The following is a 27,061-nucleotide window of genomic DNA, read 5'->3' as shown; positions in this document are numbered from 1 at the left end:
GAATTGGGCCCAAGGTTCACTTTGTTGGCCCAATCTCCTCACCTCCTTCATATCAGAAAATATTGAATGAAAAGAACCCTAGCTTATGAGATGACAGCTTAATTTCTTGCCAAAAACTATGATTTTTGATTTTTTATTTTCCAATTTTTCCTTTTTAATTTTTTTTTTAAATTCTAACACAGAATAAGTCTCATAACCATAATAATAGAACCTAGCTAAAATCAATTTACAAGAGCACAAAATTAATTAGAGCAAAAATTGCTCACACATCTGCAGCAGCATTCTTGGATCCTTGCATGACCTTGTCTTGTTTGCTACCACCACCATTCTCCAACATTTGTTGAGGAGGCAAGTACTGAAAACTGGGTACATTGTCATCACTGACATAGAGAACCCGAAAGATGTCGAACTTGATGTCGGGGGTGAGGCGGTTAAGGTATGGTAAAACAGTTGCTCGATAATCAGTGTTGAGAATCCAGGAGTAACATGCATGGAGTGACTTCCATACAAACAGACACGCCACCCTTGGACTCATTTCACACCTCAAGCAGACTCCAGAGATTGCTCCTTCCATCTTTTGGAAATATGCTTTGAATAGAGCTAAGTTTGCGTGGGAGAGCTCGTCCAAGTTGTCGGAGGCAAGGGCTGCTGTTCCGATTGATATTATGCCCCCAGTGGAAAATTTAGCAGCTGGGAAGCCATCTTTTGATTCTCCAGCGTATGCGTCGAAAAAGCTGTGATCGGCTAAGATGGCCATGCTTGATACGTTTGTTAACATCTGTAGCTGGGAATGTGCATGCAAAATGAAGTAGGGTAGTGTGTGAGAACATAAAAAACGTATATAATTGCAATAATATTGTCCAAGAATGAGGTTTTGATAGAAGATTTATATAGCAGAATCTCGAGTTGAGACTTGAGAGTGAAGCTTATTGTATAAAGCACAAGGCCTTTTATAAAGGAAGTCGGCCATCATAAGCCATTCTTAGGTGGTATTTGGCCATTCTTAGGTGGTATTTTGTTTTTTTGGCTTTTCGGTAAAAGTAATTTGTTTTCAGAATTTAGGTTGTTTACTTTTCTATTTTTTTTTATAATTTATTATAAACTTTTTACTAAATAGAAAAAGCTAAAATATGTACATTTTTTTAAATAGAAAAAATAACATATTTTTTTTTACTTTTTAATACTTAATATAAATAAAATACTACAAAAACGAACAATCTAGTATTTAATACTATTAAGCATTGAGGTTCTATTTAAAATTAAGTAAAAAAATTAGGTGGTTTGCCTTTTTACTTTTTTCATGACTTATTATAAACTTTTTATTAAATAGAAAAAGCTAAAATATGTAACTTTTTCTAAATAGAAAAAATAACATATTTTTCTTTACTTTTTAATACTTAATATAAATATGTTAAAGTATATTATGTTATGGGCTCTAGGCCTAGTTAGGTTACTTGTATAGTACTTGTACCGCACACTTGTACCGCACAGCACTTGTACCGCACACATATGCCTCCTATATAAAGACACTGATGTATATTTTTTAAACACAGAATAGAATACAATTATTCTATATTTCTAACATGGTATCAGAGTCACTGCTCTGACCTTTTCTTAGCAGTCTTGTCTTCATTAGTGTGACTTCCTTTCTTTCACTACACGCTTCCGCCATCACAACTGCCGCTGTAGCCTCTTGTCGTTGAACCTCCGACGTCATCCAGTCGTCGTCCTTGGGTTCCGGACCTGCAACCGCCGTTGTTAAGAAGTTTCACACTGCACAGACCACTGCTCTTTGCATTACCGCTGCGAATATTGCTCCGATTTCATTTTTGAAGGTACTACTGAGATCGTCCAGTGCCGATCTACACATTCGTGGATATCTCGCCGCCATCTGAGACTGCACGCGCCCCCACGCGCCGCTCAAAGATTTTGCGGCGCCTCCACGCGATGCCACGTCAGCCCTAGCTGCGTCAGTATCCACTGATCTGCTGACATCATCTCCACGTCATCTTCAGCCGTTGACCGTTGACATTGACCAGTCGTTGATCGTTGATCGTTGATCGTTGACCGTTGACTTTCTGGTTGACTTTTTCCCCCCGGCCAGGTTCTCCTTACCCAGTTTTTCGTGTAGATTTCGTTTCTGCAGTCAGTTTTTGCATATTGTGTCTCTAAATGGATAAGAATGATGTTTTTCTTCCTCGCCCCATCCATACTGTATTGGAGGGGAATTAAAATTACTTATCCTGGTCTCAAGCTATGCGCAGTTTTCTTAAGAGCCGCATGCTCTGACATTATTGTACTGGTGCAATGACTATTCCTATCAAGGGAGCAAGTGAAGAAGATGCTGCTTTTCTTAATCGCATGATTGAATGGGATAGTCATAACCACATGATCCTCACATGGATCCGGAACACTTCCATTCCCTCTATTTCCAATCTATTGGGCAGCTTTAACGATGCAAAATCTGCATGGGATATGTTGACTAAAAGGTACTCCACTACTCATGGATCCATGAAATATCAGTTAGTGGTTGAATTGCATCAACTCAGGCAAGAACCGGGGCAATCCATCAATGACTATTATGATCAGCTTCGCTTCATTTGGGACCAAATTGACCTTTCTGATCCAATTTGGGCATGCTCAAAAGATGCTCAACAATATGCTTCCATCAGAGATGAATTTCGCCTCTATGAATTCTTGATGTCACTTCATAAGGACTTTGAGCCCATTCGTGGTCAGCTGCTAAATCGCAGTCCTGCTCCCTCTCTTGATACTGCTGTGAATGAGTTGGTTAGAGAAGAAGCTCATCTTGCAACCCTTCAAGCCCAGAATAAGCTCAATGTTTTGGCTATTACTCCATCTACTCCACTCATAGAGCAACCTCAGCAATTAGGTGATTTTTCTGGCTCTAGCAATCGTCGCAAGCAAACCAACAAGAAGTTCTGCAACTATTGCAAGCGTCCTGGCCACACCATTGAGACTTGTTACCGTCGTAACAAATCTACTGCTGTTGTTGCTAATACTGAACCTACTCCGCCAACGGTTTCCATGTCCCAGTCTTCTGGATCTACTATCAACCTCTCCTCCACTGAACTACAGGAGATCATAGCTCAGGCTGTTCGTATGGCTGGTAATGCATCTCTTTCCACTGCCTTATCTGTTCTACCTGGTAAGTCTCAAACTTGGCTCTTTGATTCTGCCTGCTGCAATCACATGACACCTCACTCATCCTTGTTCTCTAACCTTGACCCTGCACCACATCCTCTAAATATTCATATAGCCGATGGTTCCACCATGCATGGAAATAGTCTAGGTTTTGTTTCAACCTCTACTCTTTCTGTTTCTGGAGTCTTCCACGTACCTACCCTATCCTATAATTTGTGCTATATGGGACAATTAGCTGAACTAGATTATCGCCTTATTTTTTACTATTCTGGGTGTATTGTGCAGGATCTGAGGACGGGACAGGAGCTTGGGACCGGTCCTAGAGTTGGGCGTATGTTTCCCGTGAACAATCTTCATCTTCCACCTGTTGCTCCTGTTTCTGTTGCTGCTGCAGCAGCTGCAGTTTCTTCCTTACCTTCTCTCGCACTTTGGCATTCTCGTCTTGGTCATGCACCATCTTCTCGGGTACAACAATTAGTGTCTAGAGGTCTATTGGGTTCTGTGTCTAAAGACAATTTTGATTGCACTTCATGTCAGTTAGGAAAACAGCCAGCTTTGCCTTTTAATAACAGTGAATCCATTTCTAAAAGTATTTTTGAGTTAATTCATTCTGATGTTTGGGGACCTTCTCCTGTTGCTAGTATTGGTGGATCTCGATATTTTGTTGTTTTTATTGATGATTATTCTCGTTATAGTTGGATTTTTCCTATGAAATCTCGTTCCGAAATTTTATCAATATATAGCAACTTTGCAAAAATGGTTGAAACTCAATTCTCCAAACGTATCAAAACCTTTTGATCTGATAATGCTCTTGAATATACTCAACATGCATTTCAAGCTCTGTTACATTCCTATGGCACTATACATCATCTAACTTGTCCAGGTACCTCTCAGCAAAATGGTCAAGCCGAAAGAAAACTTCGTCATATTCTTGACACTGTTCGTGCTCTACTTCTTTCTGTCAAAATTCCTGCCCCATTTTGGGGTGAAGTTAGTCTTCATGCTATTCATGCAATTAACCGCATTCCAAGTGCTGTCATCCATAATCAGACTCCGTATGAGCGTCTCTTTGGGTCACCCCCTAACTATCATCATCTTCGCTCCTTTGGATCTGCTTGTTTCGTTCTTCTTCAGCCTCATGAGCACAACAAACTTGAGCCTCGATCTAGACTCTATTGTTTCCTTGGTTATGGCGAAACTCAAAGGGGTATAGGTGTTATGATCCTGTCTCTCATCGTCTTCACGTTTCTCGTAATGTTGTCTTTTCGGAACATCGATTGTTTGTTGAACTCTCTCACTTTCGTTCTTCCTTGACTAACTCCTCTGTTTTAGAAATCTTTTCCGATGAGTCTCTTGTTTCTTCTACAAATACTTTTGATCCTCATTTGGACTTCTCTCCAGATATCTTTGATGCTTCTCCTAGACAGGTTGCAGATGAACAGATTAATAACGAGCTACCCCACTTTGAGCCTGGGTCCCCTGCTCCTGCTCTGCCTGAAGATCCTCCACAAGACATTCCACCTCGCCACTCAACCCGGGTAAGATCCATTCCTCCACACCTCCTTGACTATCATTGTTACACTGCCCTTGCTACACTTCACGAGCCTCAAACCTATCGTGAGGCCTCTACTGACCCTTTATGGCAGATTGCAATGAAAGAGGAACTTGATGCATTAACCAAAAACCATACTTGGGACCTGGTTACTCTCCCTCCTGGACAGTCTGTGGTTGGTTGTAAGTGGATCTATAAGATCAAGACTCGCTCTGATGGATCCGTTGAGCGCTATAAGGCTCGTCTTGTTGCCAAAGGTTTTACATAAGAGTATGGGATTGATTATGAAGAGACGTTTTCTCCAGTTGCTCGTATCTCATCTGTTCGTGCTCTCTTAGCTGTTGCTGCTGCTCGTAAATGGGATCTTTTTCAGATGGATGTTAAAAATGCCTTCCTTAATGGGGATCTGAGTGAAGAAGTCTATATGCAACCTCCTCCTGGTCTCTCTGTTGAATCAAACAAGGTTTGTCATCTTCGACGTGCACTTTATGGTCTCAAACAAGCCCCACGTGCTTGGTTTGCCAAGTTCAGCTCCACTATTTTTCGCTTGGGTTACACCGCCAGTCCATATGATTCTGCCTTATTTCTTCGTCGTACTGATAAAGGCACTATTTTGCTTCTTCTCTATGTGGATGATATGATCATAACCGGTGATGACCTTAGTGGCATTCAAGAACTCAAGGATTTTCTCAGTCAGCAATTTGAGATGAAAGATCTTGGACATCTCAGCTATTTCTTGGTCTTGAAATTACTCATTCCACAGATGGTCTTTATATTACTCAAGCCAAGTATGCTTCTGACCTGTTGTCTCAAGCTGGACTCACTGACAGCAAAACTGTTGACACTCCAGTTGAACTTAATGCGCATCTGACACCCTCGGGGGGGGGGGGGGGAAACCATTGTCTAATCCTTCTCTTTACAGACGATTGGTTGGCAGCTTAGTTTACCTCACAGTTACTCGTCCAGACATCTCCTATGCTGTTCATCAGGTGAGCCAGTATTTGTCTGCTCCACGATCAACTCACTATGCTGCTGTTCTGCGCATTCTTCGATACTTGAAGGGTACCCTTTTTCATGGCCTTTTCTACTCAGCTCAGTCTCCTCTTGTACTCCGTGCATTCTCAGATGCTGATTGGGCAGGAGATCCTACTGATCGCAGGTCCACTACAGGTTATTGCTTCCTCCTTGGTTCTTCTTTGATTTCTTGGCGAAGTACTTTTGTGGTCCGCTCCAGTACTGAAGCAGAATATCGTGCCCTTGCTGATACCACATCTGAGCTCCTTTGGCTAAGATGGCTTCTTAAGGATTTGGGTGTATCCACCTCCTCTGCTACTCCTCTTTATTGTGACAACCAGAGTGCTATTCATATTGCTCACAATGATGTCTTTCATGAATGAACTAAACACATCGAGATTGATTGTCATTTTATCCGTTATCATATTGTCCATGGTGCTCTTAAGCTTTTCTCCGTCTCCTCCAAAGATCAACTTGCAGATATCTTCACCAAGTCTCTTCTTAAGAGACGCACTCGTGATTTAGTTGACAACCTCAAGTTGGTCTCACATCCACCTTGAAGTTGAGGGGGGCTGTTAAAGTATATTATGTTATGAGCTCTAGGCCCAGTTAGGTTACTTGTATAGTACTTGTACCGCACACTTGTACCGCACAGTACTTGTACCGCACACTTGTACCGCACCCTTGTACCGCACACATATGCCTCCTATATAAAGGCACTGATATATATTCTTTAAACACAGAATAGAATACAATTATTCTATATTTCTAGCAAAATAAAATACTACAAAAACAAACAACCTAATATTTAACATTATTAAGTATTAAAGTTCTATCTAGAATTAAATAAAAAAATTAGGTCGTTTGTTTTTCTATTTTTTCATAACTTATTATAAACTTTTTACTAAATAAAAAAAATAACATATTTTTCTTTACTTTTTAATATTTAATATAAATAAAATATTATAAAAACAAACAACCTAATATTTAACACTATTAAGCATTAAAGTTCTATTTAGAATTAAGTAAAAAAATTAGGTCGTTTGTTTTTCTACTTTTTCATTACTTATTATAAACTTTTTACTAAATAGAAAAAACTAAAATATGTAGCTTAGCTTTTTCTAAATAGAAAAAATAATATATTTTTATTTACTTTTTAATACTTAAGGTGGTGTTTGTTTTTGTACTAAATTCTAAATAGAATCTTAATGCTTAATAGTATTAAATATTAGGTTGCTTGTTTTTATAGTATTTTATTTATATTAAGTATTAAAAAGTAAAAAAAACCAATATGTTATTTTTTTTATTTAGAAAAAGTTACATAGTTTGATTTTTTCTATTTAGTAAAAAGTTTATAATAAGTCATGAAAAAGTAGAAAAACAAACAACCTAAATTCTGAAAACAAATTGCTTTCAGCAAAAAGCCAAAAAACCAAACACCACCTAATTTCCAAAATATTCCATGCAACATGTTGCTAGGTCTTGTATACATTAGATCTTGTTTAATTTCTTCTTTCACAAATTGGACATGGTACCTAATAAAGTAGATGACGTTTGCAAAGACAGGGGTCACCGAAAATTCTCTTGGTACTAAGAATTTAGCCTTTAGGATTTAGGGTTTACGGTTTTTTTCTACCAAGTCAAGTACGCTTGCTCAGCACAGCGAGCATAAAGAATCTTGGGCCTGAATGGAAAGAGCTACGTTGTGATCACAATGCAAAATAGGCCGTGTTGTGTCCCCATAGAAAATTCTATAGCCTGCATAGGATGGGTGAACCCTAGAAAGTTATTGGACATGTAGAAGCAGGGTTTACAATATTTGAAGTATAGATAGGTTTTTGACAGACATCAGTTTGATGCTTGGACTGAACATGTTGTTGGTAGGTAAAGAAGAGTGAGATAAATTTTGAGGATTATTAAGCAATTGAATAATTCAAAATTCAATAGTACCATTGGGAGTTATTCAGCAAAATTTTGAAAAATGAATTCTAGAAAAAGAAAAATCAATGGATGCTGAGAAGATATGATGTACTGTTGACATCAATTAATGGCGGCTCACAATAATTGAAATGTGGGGGAATTGCAATTCAACTTACAAAGGCAGCATGCAGAAACTCCTTGTTCTCACTAGATCTCTTCATCCATGCTCCATACCATATGATCTAATTGTAGAAAGAATCAATCATGATCAATATGCAAGAAAAGGCAAAGCAAAAGCATAGAGACAGAGTTGTTATTATAAGCCTTGTGGGCATACAGAGAAAACAAAAGAGAAAATGAATCACATGCATTGAATACTCAAGTGCACATGCATGTATTAGTTTATAAATTAATGGATAAATAGGTAAACCCCACCAAAGAAGAGGGAGAAGAAAAGCTGATCTAAATGAACTGAGACATGACATGAGAATTACCATATTTCCATGGATGCTCCTGAATATTGAGCTGTGAACACAACCCATGCTCTCAGTGGATGAAGAGAAGAGTTTGAGGGCATCGATAAGATCATCAACGACTACTACCATGGGTATGAAAACCAAGATGCTTATATCTAAATTCCTATTGCTAAAGGGCACAAAGCACGGCATCTTTTTGGTTCTTCCTTTCTCGTTTCCCGAAGTTGTGATGAATGAAAAAGGAACGGGGAAAAGGGCTGAAGCCTAAATGGCGCCTTCATGCACTCGTGACCAATCGGTGGTTTGGCAAAAGTTTGGCAGCTTCAATATTTGAAAAGTTGAATGCAGCAGCCATTCATCGCTAGGTGTTTTCCTGGTCTTCTTTGGCTTCTCCACACACTATATCGAAATGGGAAGCAGCCTTTTCCTATCACAAGTAGTCTTCGTGATGTGTTTTGACAATGTTTTTGTTTTTTTTGCTATTTTATTTTATTTTATTTTTATAAGTATAGCATGTGGGGCGTCATATCCACATGTCCAGGTGCAAATTCAGAAGACTTTCATTTTGATTTTTCTTCTAAGGATTTCTTGCTGCTGATGCTAGATTAAAATTTTATTTTATGCATATTCAAATTAGGAAGAGTGGAATGGGGGATGGACAGTTTGCCCAAATATAGCAGCAGCCATCCTCCTTCTAGAATATTCCAGTGGACATGCACAAGCTCAGGTGATACACCCACCCCGCAATCCTCACCAAACAATATTTTGTTTTTGTTCTTGAAGAAAAAAAAGAAAAGAAAAGAAAAGAAAAAGGCAGATTTTCCTTTGGCAAGTAAATATTTCACCTAAAATGGGTCCTCTAAAGCCTCGTATGTTTTACTTTTGATTTTAAGTTTATCCTTTAAATTATTTTAACTAGTATTTACTTTCATTATCTTAAACAATAAATTTACATATTAAAATCAATACTAAAAGTTTTATAGACATATAAAATAATTATAAATTATTCAATATAAAAAATAAGACATAATATAGAAAAAATAAACTTATTAAATGAGCGTTTGATAAATCAATTTAATAACTTAAATGATTTAATAATTTAATTTAAGTCATTAAGTAAATTAAACATATTTGATAAAATAAATTAATGATATGACTTAAAATAAAAAACAACTTAAAATAAAAACTAAAGTAATTAATCTATTTTTAAGTCTACATTTTTAATTTACCATTTTATTTACATTTGCCCCAAGTTTTCTTTTGCTACTCTATGAACTCCATTATTACTCGGATCTCCTTAACTCTAATTGTAATTTATGAGGATAAATATATTAATTTGATGATTTAAAATAAATTTTAAATTAATTTTATCAATCAACTTTAATACTTAAGTAAAAATTAAATAATAATTTTTAAATTAACATCTTAAATATAATTTAACTTAAAATCATTAAATAATAAATATTAAATTTTATCAAACACCTTCTAAACATGGGTAAATATGATAAAAGAGATTTAAGATTTGGAATAGTTAACACCAATGGATTATAATCTTATAGTCATAAGACATAAGTTCTCAACCAAAAAATACTCTTACAACTAAAACCCAGCAATGCCAAATAAGATCCAAGCTGAGGCAAGCGCCCGAGTGACTTGAATCCTCCAATGGTACTGTCATTTTCATGAATGAAACACGGGAAGAAGCACAAGCACAGTATCATACCCTAACACACTTCTCTATAATTTCTTAATAAATGCAGGATTCGCAAAATATTAAACAGCCCCTAATGGGAATATGACTCCTCTTGTTTGTAGTATGTATTCCAAATAAATGATGGTAATATGAAGTGAACCAGCAGGATAACTCTGCACTTCACTTTTTTCTGAATCATAGAATTACTTAACACCGGCATTTGCACCATCCTCTTCTTATTTGTTTCCATTCTTGCATCACAGCTGCTAAAACTACATTAAATAAGTTGACATCAACCCAAATACATGAATTGTTTTCTTTCCTTCAAAATAGGGAAAACAACAGTTTTGAGTATGTGTCTGGCCACGATTTGTATTTGGTACATCAACCTGCGGACACAACAATGACCAAGGTACATGTACTCGGAATGGAATTAATAAGACCCAGGTGAATATGTATATTTAATTGAAGCCATAATACACAATGTTGACATCTTACCTCATCAAAGGTCTATGGGGACTCTCAACCCATCATGTGCAAGTTGAACCGGTATTCCTTCTCTAAATTCAAGAAAGAGAAGGTAGAAAAATCAGTTCTCCATATTAAAGATCTTTCTGCAAACTTAAAGAAAGGACTCTACAAAACATTAGTCCCACATCCTCCTTTGGTCCTTCAACAATGCAACACCCATCAGGCTCAGGCCACAGGATTCTCAGAATGGTCAAATCTAAAGTATATGAATTTGAAAGACCACTGAATGCCAATCTTGACACATAAATTTGGACTCTGATCATTGAGTGGAAGGGTGTCTGAGAATTGTACCTTCTGGACCATTCCATTAGAGTTTCATTGTCTTTATGATGATCAAACTCATGGGTCATCCCTACTAAAAGAGCTCGCTTTGGGCATATCCTCTTCACAGCTTCAAGCGTCTGAAAACAAATACCACTTTCAGCTGCAATTGCAGCAGCATTTGTGCAATGACCGACTTGGATGTACAAGGAAAAAGAATTTCAAAATTTGAAAAAGAAAAGACCTGAGGGAAGCAAAAGTGGGTATTATGCGATCCTTTCTGCAAAAGAAGAAAGAGAAGAAATGTTTAAGCAGAATAAGAACAAGATCAATAACTGGAAAGTAAGCAAAAAATATGAAAAAAGGAGGAAATGTTTATGCTAGCAGAAACAAATAGTTGCAACAGGGAGAAAAGGATGAAAGAAGCTGTTTGGAAGCATAGAAAACACAATGTGTGGTCAATGCATCATTAACTATGATTACAAGTTATAGGGCCACATACAAACTCAAACCGAAAGTGCTCCAAAAACAGATGATTGAACAGAGAAGCAGGTCAATATAGGAGGAACAGACAAGCGGCCTTATCTGATAGATAAAATAGCAGCCTGGATATGGGTAGAATGGCATAACAGGATTCATATGGTTATTGTAGCCAATCACAAATATTTTAGAATAACACTTCGTTGACATTGCTTTGTGATTCTCATAGCTTATACCAACATCATGATCTCATCCTCCCATTAATGGGTTTATTTTTTAGTCCTGAACAGAAGAATTTGCACATTAAGCTTTCTAGATCATATTCCATGCAAGATTTTGCAATGGGATAATCATTCAAAGGTGTGCAACGTATTCCTTCCTGCAATCTATGGCATCTGATGAATATTTTCTTACATATTCCTTAGCAAGGTACATGCTTAATATATTTCCAACTAAAGAATTCACCTTAACATGTCCTTTTTTTGGGTGATCTAGGCTTTAATCTCCAATTAAGTCCCTTCACTGATGGCAACTCCTAATGTATCATCAAATGAACCATAAAAGACTCCACTTGCTTCTGGACAACAAAAACCAGCCCAGCTTACAAGAAAATTTATAGCCTTTCTTGGTCGCATACAGAGAGTGCTCAATGACAGAAAATTTGATGGCCAACAAACAACTAAATTTGACCATTCTCATTTTTTATTTTTTTTGGATATGTTATACACAAGGAAGGAGATACACAACAGGATGTTGCCCAGCTGATTACAGCAGGATGGATACAGTGGAGGTGAGCATTTGCAGTGTTATAGAATTATAAAATACCCTAACAAATTAAACTATTGATTAAAAATTTATAGAACAGCTAATAAGTCCAGCTGTTCTTCATGGGACAGAATGTTGGGCAATTAAAAACCATGCTGCAAAACCTGAGTTTTAAGAAATAAATGAATGTGACAAATAAAGGTGGCACCAACTAAGGATGGGATAAAGAAAAGTTGTTTAAGATGATTTAACCATGTGAAATGAAGATCTACAAATGCACTATAGTACAAATGACTGATTTGGTTCAAGCGGAAGGTTCCCAAAAGATACATGCTAGGCTAAAAAGAACAAGGCAGAGCAATATTGCTAAAGATTTAACCGAGGCTGTAGAGCTGAATGGCAAAAATGGATTCTAGTAGCCAAACCCAAATGATTGGGGTTAAGCCTTTTCAGAATTGAGTTGTTCCTCATGTTCACTGAGTAAATAAGCACTGTTTGTTTGGTTTCCCTTTTTCCCTTTTTCTTTTTTGCATTCTTCTCCTCAGTTTTCTGGCATCTTCCTCACAGAACTGATCCTCCTCCATTTTTTGCATTTTTATCCCGCTTGTTCTTTTGGAAGTCTATTGAACTGTTAACTTGTTTGGTGCAACTAGTGGGATCAAAATAAGCCTATTAGAAATCCAGTTCTAATGAAAACACTTAGTAAGCTTAAATAGACATTAAATGAGATAATTTGGAAAAAGAGGAATACCAAGATGTATCCTGCCTCTCTTAAACAAATCAAGAATCTCATTTACATTGAACAAGGTCAAGAAAAGTCTGACCTTGTTCAGACTTCTTTGTTGAATAAGGCACTTATGTGCAAATGAAACTAACATTATGCAACTGAAAGAGGAGCATTTTGGAATCAGGTTAAACGGAGTAAGAAGGCTGCCGGTCCAATGAAGTGAGAGATGGGTGTGGGATCACGCTTTGGAAATCCATCGGGGAGGATTGGAACACCTATAGTAGATCTTCCTTTGGGGTGGGTAATGGGAGAAGGGTGAAGTTTTGGTGGGATCCATAGTGTAGGGATAAATTATCGTGTGTTTCCTTCCCTTCTTTATATGCCTTAGCCATTTCAAAAGAGGTCTGGGTACCAGATTTATGGGATGAAACATAAGAGATGGTTCATTGGAATCCTTGTTTCTCTAGACTTTTAAATGATTAGGAATTGAACAATTTAAAAGAATTATTTTGAAGGCTGCAAGGAATGGTGGTAGATATTGAGAGGGAAGACAAAGTGGTGTGGATGAACTAAAGAAATAATAAGCTCACAGTTAAGTCTTTATACATTGTCTTGGAATCAGGGGAATCAATTTCCTTTCCAACAAGGGTAATCTGGAATTCATGGCTGCCTTCTAAAGTTAGTTTTTTGACTTGGAAGGCTAGCCGGGGAAAGGGATTGGCCCTGGGGAAAGGTATTAACCCTAGATTAGCTTCAAAGAAGAGGGTGGTCTTTGGTTAGTAGATGTTTTATTTGTAAAGTTATGGAAGAATCCATAGATTACATCCTTCTTCATGGTGCCAAGGTAAATGTCCTTTGGCAGTTGCTTTTCACTTTATTGGGTGCAAACTGCTACTATTAAAGTGACTCTCTTAAGGTGGCATGGTTCATTTGTGGGTAAATGATGCACGAAGGTTTGGAGAGCGGCTCCATTATCCATCTTTTGGACTGTATTTAAAGAAAGGAATCACAGGTTGTTTGATAATGAGGAGCAATCGGATCAAGCTTTGAAAAGATATTTTCTTAGAAATTTGTTCTTGTTGGTGAAGATGTACATAGATATAGACTTTGTCTTTATTTGATTTTGTTAATTGATTGGATTCTTTCTAAGAGTGGGAGTTGTTTTTTGTAGCGCCTTTTGGCACTCATTGTATACTTCTTGTGTATTATGGTGCATCATCTTTTTGGCATTTGTTAATATATTCATACTTGCTTATCAATAAATAAATAAATAAATAAATAAATAAAATAAAAAATCAAGAGAATTCTGAGCATTTGACTTGCTAAGTAGAACAACATCAATGCATAAGATAGGTCCAAAGAAAAAGTAATAATCCTAGATACAAGCATAACCACATGGAGGGAAGTCAAACTCAACAAAGCCCTAACTCAACTACTTAGAATTGGCTACTTAATTCCCTTTTCACCATTCAGCTCTATTTAGGGTCATACTTTCCATTGAGTCATAAGAAATTACACAATAACATGGGAAAAAGATAAGTATAGAGAAGAAAAAAAATGGGCAAGAAAAAAGTTATTCCCGATTTAAGTCATTTTATTTTCAAATATAAAATCAACTAAATAATATTGAAAGAAGATACTGATGCTACTTCTATTATCAGTCAAGCTCCAAATGTCAAAGTCATAGTGTGTGTAGATGGGTCAGCATATAGAATTTTTCCCCACCACAAAATCAACAAATTGTAATGAAATGTACTGGGCGGGTGATTAGGAAGTAACAATCAGATATGTAATTGTTGACTGACCTTATACAATGTATCCAAGATAAGCAGATCCAACTGTCCACCTCCATTTTTTGAAATAACTGCAGAACCATAACTTCCTTAACAAATAGTAATTGGAAAACACAATTTCACATATGGCATCTAGTATGACTTAAAACTACACCATTTTCAAGTAAAAGGGTATGTGCTTAAACATTGAAGCTGTAAATCAAGTGTATGTACAGCTTTCACTCTATCCATTGCCTTATGCCATAATTGATGAAACTACTAACATCTTTAGTTTTTCCCTCTCAATATTAATCTTCATTATGGTTCAAGATGACAAGATCAGTGACAAATTAATTCCTCCATTAGAAATCCATTAGCATTCTTCACCTTTGGATTTTCTTTCACTTCCTTCCAATGAAATGAAAATTATTAATAGTTAGATGTTTAGATATGTATACTTGTAATTTGAATCACTCTCACCTATAACAGATGGCAGTGATCTTCGTTTGCTGCATAACAATTAAATGGAATATTCCTTCTTCATACTTTACCAAATAAATGTGATTATGCTTAAACTACCTCTTGCCCCAGAAGCATGGGCAATTAGGTAATAAGTGAACCATGAATATCAAGATGGCTAACATTTAACTCCTCACCTCACTTGTGGCCTCATCTGGTATGTGGTTTGAACGAATGAAGAATAACCAACAGAAAGGCCATAATGCAAGACTTCCAGAAAAAGCTTTGATACCATGAAACTACCACTTACTCTAAAAGTTTAAGCTGTTGGCTACTAAGCATAATATGTGTGTGTATGTGTGTGTGTATTCAACATATTTATCACAAATACGCTTAGCACCATTATTCATAAAGGAATTCAAATTCTTTGAAACATAGAAATCAAGAATGGGAAAACCTAGCAAAATTAAGTACACATGCTAGTTTATAAAAAGTGTTCCCATCATTCTATGGCTGCATGTAGGAGATTTCCAATTGGAAGGATCTGCAGTTTGTAGCAATGTTGCAAGTCTTTATCAAATCTGTATCATTTTTTTCTTTTTTCTAGATTACATACACATTCAGTAAATCAGACAATTGGATCATACTTCACATTACTCTCTGAAGCTTTTAAAGGTGAATACCATCAAATAAAGGACCCATCTCAATGTTTGCTGTGGTGGATGTGTAATTTGAGACATGCAAATACAAGGGATAAATGCATACATACATCCTCATGTGTGTGTGCGCGTGTGTTGTGTGTGTGTGTCTATACTAACAAGGGGACTAAATCAATACTCACCATACTCAGTGCTTGATGGAAAACGTGATATGTCAGATATATAAGCTACTTTACATTTTTCACCAAAAAGAAAGCCCAAACAGAGATAGTCTTCTCCATGCATCACCTACATTAAAAATAAACATTGAGAAAAAACATAAAACAGAATATAGAGTAGAAATAATTATCGAGAGAGATTTGGAGCAAGTAACTGGCAAAGGAACAAATTGCAGGCCTGATGCAACAAATGGTTTCTCATGGTTGCTTTCAATTATTTTCCAGTCAAGCTGTGCTACCCGTCTCAGTTCTTGGCCTTCTTTAAGTTTTTTCTTAACCAAGTATGGAAATTTCGTGGCAATGCTGTTTGCAAGATAAAACAATGTAAAATCAAGCAGTTGTACATGTTAAATCATAATTGACAGGATAACAATTGAAGCATGAAATGGACTAAAACCAATCAACTTGTCCAGAACAGGATGTTGTAAAATCATAAACAGAATTTGAAGTTCTATGATGAAGAAATATGAATAAGGTATCACTTTATCTCTGTCTCTACTATGATGCACAAACTATGGAAAGCCAGTCAAGGTTCTTGGCAAGTGGACTGAATAACAAAAATAAATGAATATAAACAAGTCAAAGAATTGAAAAAATAAAAATAAACAGTTTGAAAATCACATGTATGTTTGTGTGATGTGTACAACTACCTCAATAACAAGGTGACTTTCCTGTGAAACACTGGTCCTGTATGTGCCAATCCAACTGCACTTCCTACCACTTCAAGTAGTTCAGCCATTTTTCAGTAAGTCAAAAGTTTTCAATTCATAGTCATAAGACCCAGAATGGATATCATCAGTCAAGAGGACAGGCCCTACTTGCAGAACTAGGGAATTGGGAGGGGCCATCCTTCTTCTCTCCCTCCCTCCCTCCCGTCGCTCCTCCCCCCACCCACCCCAAGGAAAAAGAAAAAAAGAAAAAAATGGAAAAAAAATATCGAACTTCATCATTATTTGGGACTGCTTTAAAAATATTTAATTGCCCCACCTCATATTCAGTTACTCCACCAATAATTTTACATGCATCACAACTATATGTTGATAATGCAAATATGTGACTTGAAAATGGTTAATAGATTAGGTGAAACAACACATGGTTTCACTTGAAAAGTTTAGATGAAGTACCTCTCCATTGCATACTGACTGAGGTAAACAGGAGTAGGACTGATATCATTTGTAGGACTAAATGGCTGAACAGCACGCATATCATCCAAACCAAGAACTGCATCAGCATGTTCATGAGTCAAAATTATCTGCAGTTTATACAAAAATCAGTTCCTTATCTTATCAGCAAGGTGAGGTTTCAGTTACCAAGAAAACTGAGAGCAATGTCAGTAACTTACAACAATGGTGCATTAAAAAGTCAAAATCACAAGGATCCAACATGGATTTATTGTTCACATGTTTGAGTTGATTGTCTCAGTATCAAAATCATAATGTCATTCAATTTTTCAAATTCTATATTACTTCATGCTAATGGTAAGAGCATGATCAATTTTTGCTCGAGTAGGAACTTTTGAATTTCAAAATTTCAGATTGCCAAAATGGCTAATCCTCAAAAGCAATATGTTCTACTCATACTTTTTCGATCAAGAAAGGTAAAAAAATAAAATATAAACTATATAAAAAAGAAAAGACCTAAAACAACTAAAAGGCACAGTTTAGTGCTTGGCCTAAAATCAGAAACAGAGAATTGAAAAATGAAATCAATTTACATTAAAAATTATTCTGAAAATAATTTCCTGCAGGTTTGCAGCGGTTGTTCACAAAGAGAACAACCCAACTTCATTTCCTAAGAATTTCAGCTAGACTACAAAAAAGAAATATCATTTTTTTTTTTATAAGTAAGAGAATGTATTAATAAGTGTTAAAAGTGCATAAGAGTACATAGGATGCATACAAAATGCACTTGGCCAAAAAAGGAAAGAGGGAATACACAAAAAATACTCCCTCCCTCAACCAGATCTCGACCAATCTATGAAGTCAACCATATTCATATACCCACCGCTTATATACACCCTAACCTACATAGAGAAATTGTTAAGGAAAATATTTTTTATCCTTTGAACAAGCAATTCCTCACTATCAAAGAATCTCTTATTTCTTTCCTTCCAAATCGTCCAAAAAATACAAAGAGCGGCTCTCCAAGCCTTAATACACCTATCTACAAAAGAGTCATACCACCCAAGGAGAGTCTCCCTAATTGACTCAAATAAAACCCATCGAACACCAAAAATGGAGAACACCGGTTGCCATAAAATTCTTGCCTTGTTTGAATGAAGGAAGGCTATTATCAATGGACTCCAACTCCTCTTTACACAAAGCACACTCATTAGCCAACATCCGCCATTTTCTTTGAAGTTGATCCAACGTCAAACCTTTCTCCAGCAAGCCTCCCAAGTAAAAAAACTCACCTTCAAAGGAATTCATGAGTTCCAAATTATCTTTAAAGGGAAAAGAGTGGTATAATTCGTCTCCAACAAAGAGTAAAGCTTTCTTACAATATCTTCCTTCCACACCACTCTATCCTCCTCCTTCTCTCTCTTCACTGTCTATCCCTGGAGCTTAGAAAGAAATCTCTCCATGACACTCAACTCCCAATCATTCAGATTCCTAACAAAATGAAAGTTTCAATTTCCTCCTTCTCCACTTTGCTCCCAAAAATCAACTACCCATGCCTCCTTCAAATCATAAAGAGCAAACAAGGAAGGGAAGATCTCACATAAGGGTTGCTCGCTGCACCATCTATCTTTCCAAAACTTCACTCTAACCCCATTACCCACCCACCTCAAAGGAAATCTTTGTATTAAAAAAATCCCATTGCTTCCCAATCTCTTTTCAAACCCCAACCCTATCGGGCTCTTTGACCATTCCTGACTTCCAACCCCTTTCTTCCTCCCAAAACTTTCCCTGTATGATTTTTTTCCACAGTGAATCTCTTTCACTAGAGAAGCGTCAACACCATTTGCAAAGAAGGGCCTTATTAAGCAAAGAAAGAGAGCAAACACCTAATCTACCTTTCGGTTTTGCTTTACAAACGGAAGACCACTTGACTAAGTGCATTTTGTTCTCTAAGGCCCCTCCTCCCCATAGAAAATCCCTTTGAATCTTCTCTAATCTCAACCTTACAATTCTTGGGATGTTGAACAAAGACTTAAAATATATTGGTAAATTAGCAAGGGTATTGCGAAGTAAAGTGAGTCTTCCCCCTTTTGAGAGGTGTTGTCTCTTCCATAACGAAAGCTTCTTATGAAACCGTTCTTCAACCCCATCCCAAACTGCCACAGACTCGTAAGATGCCCCCAGGGGAAACCCTAGGTAAGAAGAAGACAACTTTCCCACCTTGCACCCAATTTCACAAGCCAAATCTTCCACATTGTCCATCTCCCTTACTGGAATCATCTTGCTTTTTTCCAAGTTAATCTTCAACCCCAACATGGCTTTGAACCACATGAGAAGTCAACACAAGAAAGTGACTTACTGACTTACTCCTAAGAGGCCTCACAAAAAACAACAGTGTCATCTGCAAAAAGGAGATGAGAGATTTCCTCACCCCAACCCCTTTGAACCTTGAAATAAAACCGTCATCTTGAACTTTCAAGAGTAATCTACTAAGGGCCTTCATAGCAATCACAAACAAGTAAGGGGAGATAAGATCCCTTTGTCTCAATCCCCTCGAGCTTTGAAAGAAACCTGTGGGAGAGCCATTAATTAAAACAGAGAAGTTGGTTGAAAAGATACACCAATTTATCCAATTCATCCATTTCTGCCCGAAGCCCATTTTGGCAAGAATAGCTAGCAAAAAGTCCTAATTCACATGATCATAAGCTTTCTCAATGTCAAGCTTGCACATCAAACCACAATCTCTCTTCTTTAGCATTGAATCCATTGCCTCATTTGCTATCAACACCACATCTAAAATTTGTCCTCCCTCCACAAAAATATTATGAAATTTGGAACCACTTTACCCATCACTTTCTTGACCCTATTAGCCATCACTTTAGTCAATCATCTAGTATTAAACAAAGAATTCAGTTTTATGTGATTAACATACAAAGTTCACCTCTTTTCCCAAACTCAAAAATTTTGAGAGGAGAATTGAAGTCAAAATGCCAAGTGAAAGTAGATCTATTCATGTGTGTCAGTTGAGTTGGGTAAAGAGAAGAGACAAAGAGAATGAGAACAAGCAAGCCTTGTCACAACTGTGTCAGCTTTGAAAATCGAAGTATGATCCAAGATTGAGAATATTTTGTGACAAACTTTCAGTCTAACATCAATCCTTGGTGAACTGACTCAAGATTCCTTGGAAACCAATTGATGGCAAGAAGAGGTTTGCCATGAATTATGACCAAGACAGGTTGAAAAGTAAGGAAACCTAATCCATTACTTATGAAGCTTATACTCATGCAACCAAGTAGTAACGTCCACAACTCCTTACAATTTACATCTTTCTTGGTCAATTTGTATTGGTGTAATAAAATCAATGTATAAAAAAATATTAATGAAAGCAACATTGTAGTGTAAGGTTATTATTCAAAATTTATAACTCCCTTTTGCATCAATATTTGCCTTTCTACTAACTCATTCTTGATGTGAATAGCTTAAAAAGAATGCATTAGACAACCTCCATCGTCACCCAAAATCCTTCCACATGAGAAATTATTAAGTTAAATTCAAGAAAGCATGCAATGTCGACAAATAGAGAAAAGAAGTACATGAAATTAAATAGTAACATTCCTAAGCCACACAACCTATGTGTGTAAAGCAAGTTCTTGCTGATCTAAGTTGGAAGGCAGCAATGGAAGAAGAATACAAGGCTTTAATGAAGAATCATACATGGGACTTGGTACCTTATCAATCCTAGTATAATGTACCTGGTAATAAGTAGGTGTTTAAGTTAAAGTTTAACCTAGATGGCACCCTTAATAAGCATAAGGCTAGGTTAGTAGCCGAGGGATTCCATCAAACTTCAGGTGTTGATTTTTAGAAACTTACAGTCCTATGATCAAACCTACCACCATTAGAGTTGTATTAACCCTAGCTCTAGCTCAAGGCTAGGAGATTAAGAGGTTGAACATTAAAAAATGCCTTTCTCAGGTTTCATTCATCCTATCAAGCCTAATCATATTTGCAAACTAAAGAAAGCTTTGTGTTGTTTGAAACAAACCCTAAGTGCTTGGTTTGATAGACTTAAAGATGCATTATTATAGTGGGGCTCTAAGAACTTAAAGTCAGATATATCTTTGTTCCTATACAAGTCCAAAGGAGTAGACTCAATGTTACTGGTGCATGTGGACAAGATCTTGATTACTGGAAATAGAGACGGGTATTGGTTCATGATCTCAATGAGAGTTTTCTTCTAAAGGATCCTGGTTCTCTGCATTTCTCCTTAAGAATTGAAGCTTTCAGAGATCAAATAGGTCTCTATTTAACTCAGTCCAAGTATATTGTCGACTTGCTCCAGAAGACAAAGATGGATACAAGAAAGCCTTTACCAACGCCAATCACTTTCAAAAAAACACTCTCTAAATCGGATGGTGATCCTTTAGAAAATCCATCATCATACAGAAGTACAATTGGAGCCTTGCAATATGTTACTGTCATAAGACATGATGTCTCATACTTAGTTAGCAAGCTAAATCTCCAAAGAAGATCCACTGGAAAGCTTGTGAAAAGGGTGTTATGCTATTTGAAAGGAACAATCATTCATGGTTTGCATTTCTAACCAACAAATCTTTAAATCTTGTGCGATTCACATATGCAACCTAGGCTAGTTGTCTGGAGGATAGAAGATCAACTAGAGGCTATTGTGTATATCTAGGAGCTAATCTTATCTCACGGAGTTCAAAGAAACAAAGTGTTGTTGTTTAGTCCAGCACAGAATCAGAATATTAAGCTTTAGCTCATGTAGTAGCCAAGTTAATTTGACTCAAGTCTTAGGCAACAAAGTTGAGACTTCAATTAAGGATTAAACCAGTTATCTGGTGTGATAACCAAGGTGTAACCTCACTGGCTGCTAATCCTACTTATCATGCTAGAACTAAGCATATTGAAATCGATATGCATTCTGTTCGCAGTAAAGTATTTCAAAAGGCATTAGATATATGATTTGTGCCTTCAGTTGATCAAGTGGCAGATTTGTTTACAAAACCACTTTTAATCATTTGATTCTTAAAGCTTAAGTCCTAACTCAAGGTGAAGGAATTCCCCCTTTGTTTGAGGGGGCATGCGAAGACAATCTCAGCTATGCCTAGTTAATAGCTTCTGCCATGTAAGCACTTCCAAAAGCTTCTTCCATGATAGCACTTCTTGAAGCTTCATTTAGTTAGAATTCTGTTAGTGTATCAAAAATTTTTGTTCGATCAATTAGCATCAAAATTGAGTGTATATATAGAGATATGATTGTAGGTTCGATTCAGTTTTGCATGGTGCAAGATTCCAACTCTGTACAGAAGTTAAACAGAAACTCGGTTCATCAAATCAATGTCCATCTCTTGATTCCATTGTTTTCCCCCTTTTTTCTAGACTTCCAAACACATTTCCTTTAAGGAACAATATAATTAATGACAAATTCACATTAATACCAATTCTGAAACTAAGACATAATAGACAAATTTGGTGGTGGAAGTGAGAACTGTTCTAGCATTGGAACCATGGTAGAGATAAATTGTCATAATGAGGCTAGCATGGCATGCCTCATGGAGGTATGCCTGATTCCCTGGTCATTTCTTTTGAGGTGGGTCCTAATTGGAGAGCTACCATGGATTTGCTGTCCTATCTACTTTGACGTTATTTGGTTGGAAACAAATATTAGGATCTTTGATGATATGAGGAAATTGGCAGTAGATCCATGCGAGAAAATCTGTTTTCTCACAACTCTTTTAATTTCAATCACTAAGAAGTTTTCTAGAATTCTTTCAGTATTAGTTTTGTTAGATTGGCAATTCATCTGCCTCTCACGTAGGGAAGTGGTGAAAGTTAGGGCTGGGTTGGCTCCTTCACCAACAGGCATCCTAAAGGTAAACTTTGAAGGCTTCAACTTGGGCAATCTGACTTGGATTAGAATTGGCAGCCTTTTCCAAGATTACAAAGGTGAGGTTTTCTGAGAACTTTTCTAGAAGGCAGAGCTTTGTTGGGTTTAGCCGCAGTAGTATAGATGCTAGCATTACTAGAGGGCCTGAAATTAGCAAGAGAATCAGGTGCCTCTGATCTTCTGAGGAATAGAAGTTTCTTAGATTACTCATGAAGGGAAAAGGTCATGAAGATAGGGTCATTTCAATCACAGAGAAGCTTTCTGAAGCCCCTTGTAGCATTAATTTGTTCAATTGGAGATCCATCTGCCTCTGACATAGGGAAGTGGTGAAGGTTAGGGCTGAGTTGGCTTCTCCACCAATAGGTATCCTAAAGCTTAATTTTCAAGACTGTGCCTTGGGTAACCTGACTCAGATGAGAATTGGCAGCCTTTTCCAAGAGTACAAATGTGGGATTTTCTGAGGTTTTGTAGAAGGCAATTGGCTTTGTTGGTTAGCCAATAAAGCACAGAAACTGACATTAGTAGGAAGGCCCCAAAATTAGAAAGAGAATTAGGAGGCTCTGATCTTTCGATGAATAAGACTTCCTTGGATGACTCATGAAAGAAAGATAATGAAGGTATGATTATTGGACGTGGAATATGTTGGACATTGCTAGTGTTTTAAAATGTTCATTTTCTTGAAATCTAAATCAACACATTGGAATGACAATAGACTGGCAAGAAAGGAGCTATCTCTCCTGTTAATTTGTTGGGGAACCTTGTTAGGAGTTTTTGGGTGGAGCTTGAATTAGAAGCCTCTGATCTTTCGATAAAAAAGACTTTCTTGGATGACTCATGAAAGGAAAGGTAATGAAGGTATGATTATTGGGTATGGAATATGTTGGACATTGCTAGAGTTTTAAAACTTTCATTTTGGGAGCCTTGTTAAGGGTTTGTGGGTGGAGCTTTATTGGGAGCCTTTTTCCCCTCTCTCAAGCCTACTGGTAACATGTACATTTTCTCTTAGGCAGAAGTTCTCTGTTACTTCAAGAATACTAGCATAGTTTCTTATTTAAAAAAAAGGGTGATTCTTAGGAAATGTCAAAATATTATTTCTTGTAGTTTTAAAGATGCACACACCTTAATGCTTGACAATAATCAATATTCTTATTCTTTCTTTTCTAGAGCAAACAAATGGAGAACATTTATTTGACTTTCTAACTATCGATGATAGAAAGGAAAAGTACATATAAGATGAAAACTCACAGAATCCACTTGAGGAATCTTATAAAAAGTGAACCACCGAATAACTTGCTCCCTAAATGTCTTTCCGACATCAATCAATATGTATTTGTGTTCACCATTGTTCTGGCAATAATCAATCAGAAGAGAAGTATTGCACCTGCAAATCCACAAAAGATCAATTTCAACCATAAAAAATGTAGATGACCCAAACAAACAAACATAAAAATGAAGTCCCTCAAAAATCTGTTCACAATTCATTCTCTCTTGCACAACCCAAACGCATATGCTCAAGTAATGACCATTTTGTTAGAGATGTGAACTCAAGTTCACTAACTAATGAATCCTTCACTTTTGCATAAACCATAGTAAATCTTCAGGAAAATTTGGCAAAATTGGCACGCAGACAACCAAAAAGGATGATCTCTTCCCTTTCTATAGTGGGAAAAAGTGAATGTACATGCCTTAGAGAACAGAAAATAAGTGCATCTATTAAAACCTATCAAACAAGTAAACAAACAGTCACTTCCATCACATAGAAACCCTAAAATAATTTCCAGATCCACAAGCAGATCATACAAAATGCATACACCCTTAACACAAAGTGCATACAAAAATCGAGTAAAAACCCTAAAAAATGATGGAAAGACCTGTAATTTGGGTTCCGCTCCGGAGGGAGCGACAATGACTGGAAGCAGACATTACAGGGAGGATCGGAGGGCTGGATGAGGCACATGGCATTGGGGACGACACTGGAACAGCCGGTTCCGAGAAGGATGAGAGACGATCGAGGTTCGCCGGCGGCATCGGAACAGTGTCCGTTCTCAGCGAGATTGCCGGACTCCATTTCCGATGACTTTATAGAGAGATGGCGTAGAGGCAAGGCGAGAGAACATTGGGAGTACTTATACGAAGCATGTGCCCCGCGAACAAGCAACGGTTTTGTCGGTTGTTCTTTTGTGCACGTGGCCTCCGTGTAGTGGCCCTGCTCGGTATATCCTACGAATTATTATTATTATTATTATTATTTTAATTTTAACCATTTATAAAAGAAGAAGAAAAGTTTTTATTTGAAACATAAATCATGATTATATTATTTTCAATTTCCTAGTTTGTCTTCTCTATATATATATTTTTTAATTTTATACTTTTATTAATTTATTTTTGTGAAAAGTTTTTCTTAACTTTATTAATACATCAATTCGAGATTTTCATTTCACATTTCCAATAATATTAAATAAAAATTAATAAAATATTTTATATAAATTTTTTTTATTTTAAATTGTTGAATAATTTAATTTTTATTCAAAATATAATAAAAAAATTTCAATAAAATTAATAATTTCATTAGCATGTTCTATTTTTTTTTTTTTTTTTGAAATAAATGAATATAAAAAATTTAAGATAATTTTAATAAATAAATAAATATGCATATATTTTAAACAGTAAAGTGTTAAAAATATTCATCCTTGCCACGAATAAGACTGTAAATGCATCAGAGAACGGCAAATAAGGGAAGCAATTAAAACTATTCAAACAAGCAAACAAACACTTACTTCCACCACATAGAAACGTTAAGAATAATTTCCAGATCTATGATTCGATCAATACAAAATGCAAACAATTAACACAAACTGCATAAAAAATCAAGCAAAAACAGTAGAGAAATGGAGAAAGGACCTGTAATTAGGGTTCCGCTCCGGAGGGAGCGAGAATGACTGGAAGCAGACACTGCAGGGAGGATCGGAGGGCTGGATGAGGCAACGGGCATAAGGGAGGCCGCCGGAAGCGCCGGTTCCGAGAAAGATGAGAGATGATCGAGGCTCACCGGCTGCAATGTAACACTGTCCGGACTCCATGTCCGACGACTTTGCAGGGAGAGATGGCTGGCGCAGAGGACATGCGAGAGATCATCGGGGGTATTTATAAGAGGATGTGCCCCGCAAAGGCTCCTCCGATTTGTCTTTTTATACAGGTGGCTCTCTTTCTGATATTCTACAAATGACTATCATTTTTCATGATTTTTAAAAATATATTTTAATAAAGAAAAGTAAATAATAATAATAATAATAATAATAATGGTTTTATCATATTTTTACTCTATTTTTATCATTTTATTTTATTTGGTATCACGAATTTAATTAATTTTATAATTTTTTATATAAAAAAATATGATGATATAATCGATTTTACCACCTTCTCAAGTGATAGATTATGATAGAATGTAAACTAATTTTTATATCTAATAATTAAAAATTATTTTATTTGTATAATTACTATTTACCCATGTTTAATAATTGAACATTTTATCATGTCTAGTAAATAAGTGGTAAAATGGAGTTACAATTATATAATACCTCATTTTAAAAAAAATATTCTAAGTGGATGATGTGGGACCCTTATCCCACATGTCCACCCACGAGTATTACATACGTGTGTCCATGTGGCATCGTCCCAGTTGGATCACATGTCATTTCTTTCATCACTGCTCAGACAATCTTCAAGGTATCCAAAGACATCTTGTCTAGACCATTTGCGTCACTAAACGAATTGCATCCCCTGATAACCTCAAATCCTCTCTGATATGCGAGATCATGGTTAACTGATACTAGATTGACTGATGAGATTCTTCCCATCCTCACATCTATTTCAGTAGACAGGCACGTCCAGTCTCAAGTCATCAAGAAGATTGAAAGGATGACAAGTTGTGTTATGACGCATCGTCTGACACAGCCCCCAACTGTCTTGCAATTGTGATGATTGCCCTGTCACTACTGCGTAATTATCACTACAAATGTCAGTTCAGCACCACTGTGTCTTCCCTCTTTGAGCATTATAAAAGCCTTATTGAAACAGAACAAGAAGGAGGCAACACTGTGAGTTCTCTCACTAAGTTTCTCTCTCTCTCTCTCTCTCTCTCTAAGGGTTTTTATTCATTCGCAAAATCTGACTTGAGCTTCAGAGGGTGTATTCGGACAACCGATTTGAACATCTTTGTGTAGGAAAACAAAAAGCCTAGATTCCGGCACTAGAACAGGAATTTTTGCTATCATGTCTAAGAGAGGAATCCATCTTCAGTTGATCTGGTATCAACAGATGACAAAAAACTAAAAATA

At 36.6% G+C, this 27,061-nt stretch overlaps 1 protein-coding gene across 4 annotated transcripts; it reads right to left on the bottom strand.

Moving 5' to 3' along the window:
* Nucleotides 1–9,648: 9,648 nt before the first annotated feature.
* Nucleotides 9,649–25,923, bottom strand: LOC100248048 (putative hydrolase C777.06c). 4 transcript variants are annotated; one of them, XM_003632986.4, is made up of 10 exons: nucleotides 25,626–25,923; nucleotides 23,970–24,105; nucleotides 16,817–16,944; nucleotides 15,848–15,995; nucleotides 15,657–15,762; nucleotides 14,390–14,448; nucleotides 10,857–10,892; nucleotides 10,643–10,752; nucleotides 10,319–10,380; nucleotides 9,649–10,209 (listed from the first exon to the last, which is right to left on the bottom strand). In XM_003632986.4, exons 1-9 carry the CDS (start codon nucleotides 25,802–25,804, stop codon nucleotides 10,323–10,325), a joined length of 960 nt encoding a protein of 319 aa, XP_003633034.1. In that variant the 5' UTR covers nucleotides 25,805–25,923; the 3' UTR covers nucleotides 9,649–10,209; nucleotides 10,319–10,322. The 4 variants fall into 4 exon arrangements, with proteins under 4 accessions (XP_003633034.1, XP_002279654.1, XP_059596104.1 ...); XM_002279618.5 differs by lacking the exon at nucleotides 25,626–25,923 and adding an exon at nucleotides 24,596–24,843; XM_059740121.1 differs by having other exon boundaries at nucleotides 9,649–10,752; nucleotides 25,626–25,858.
* Between the last annotated feature and the right edge of the window lie 1,138 nt (nucleotides 25,924–27,061).

Source organism: Vitis vinifera, chromosome 10 (genome assembly GCF_030704535.1).
Source record: "Vitis vinifera cultivar Pinot Noir 40024 chromosome 10, ASM3070453v1".
Classification (NCBI taxonomy): Eukaryota; Viridiplantae; Streptophyta; class Magnoliopsida; order Vitales; family Vitaceae; genus Vitis; species Vitis vinifera.
This window is presented reverse-complemented; position numbering and strand designations above follow the sequence as displayed.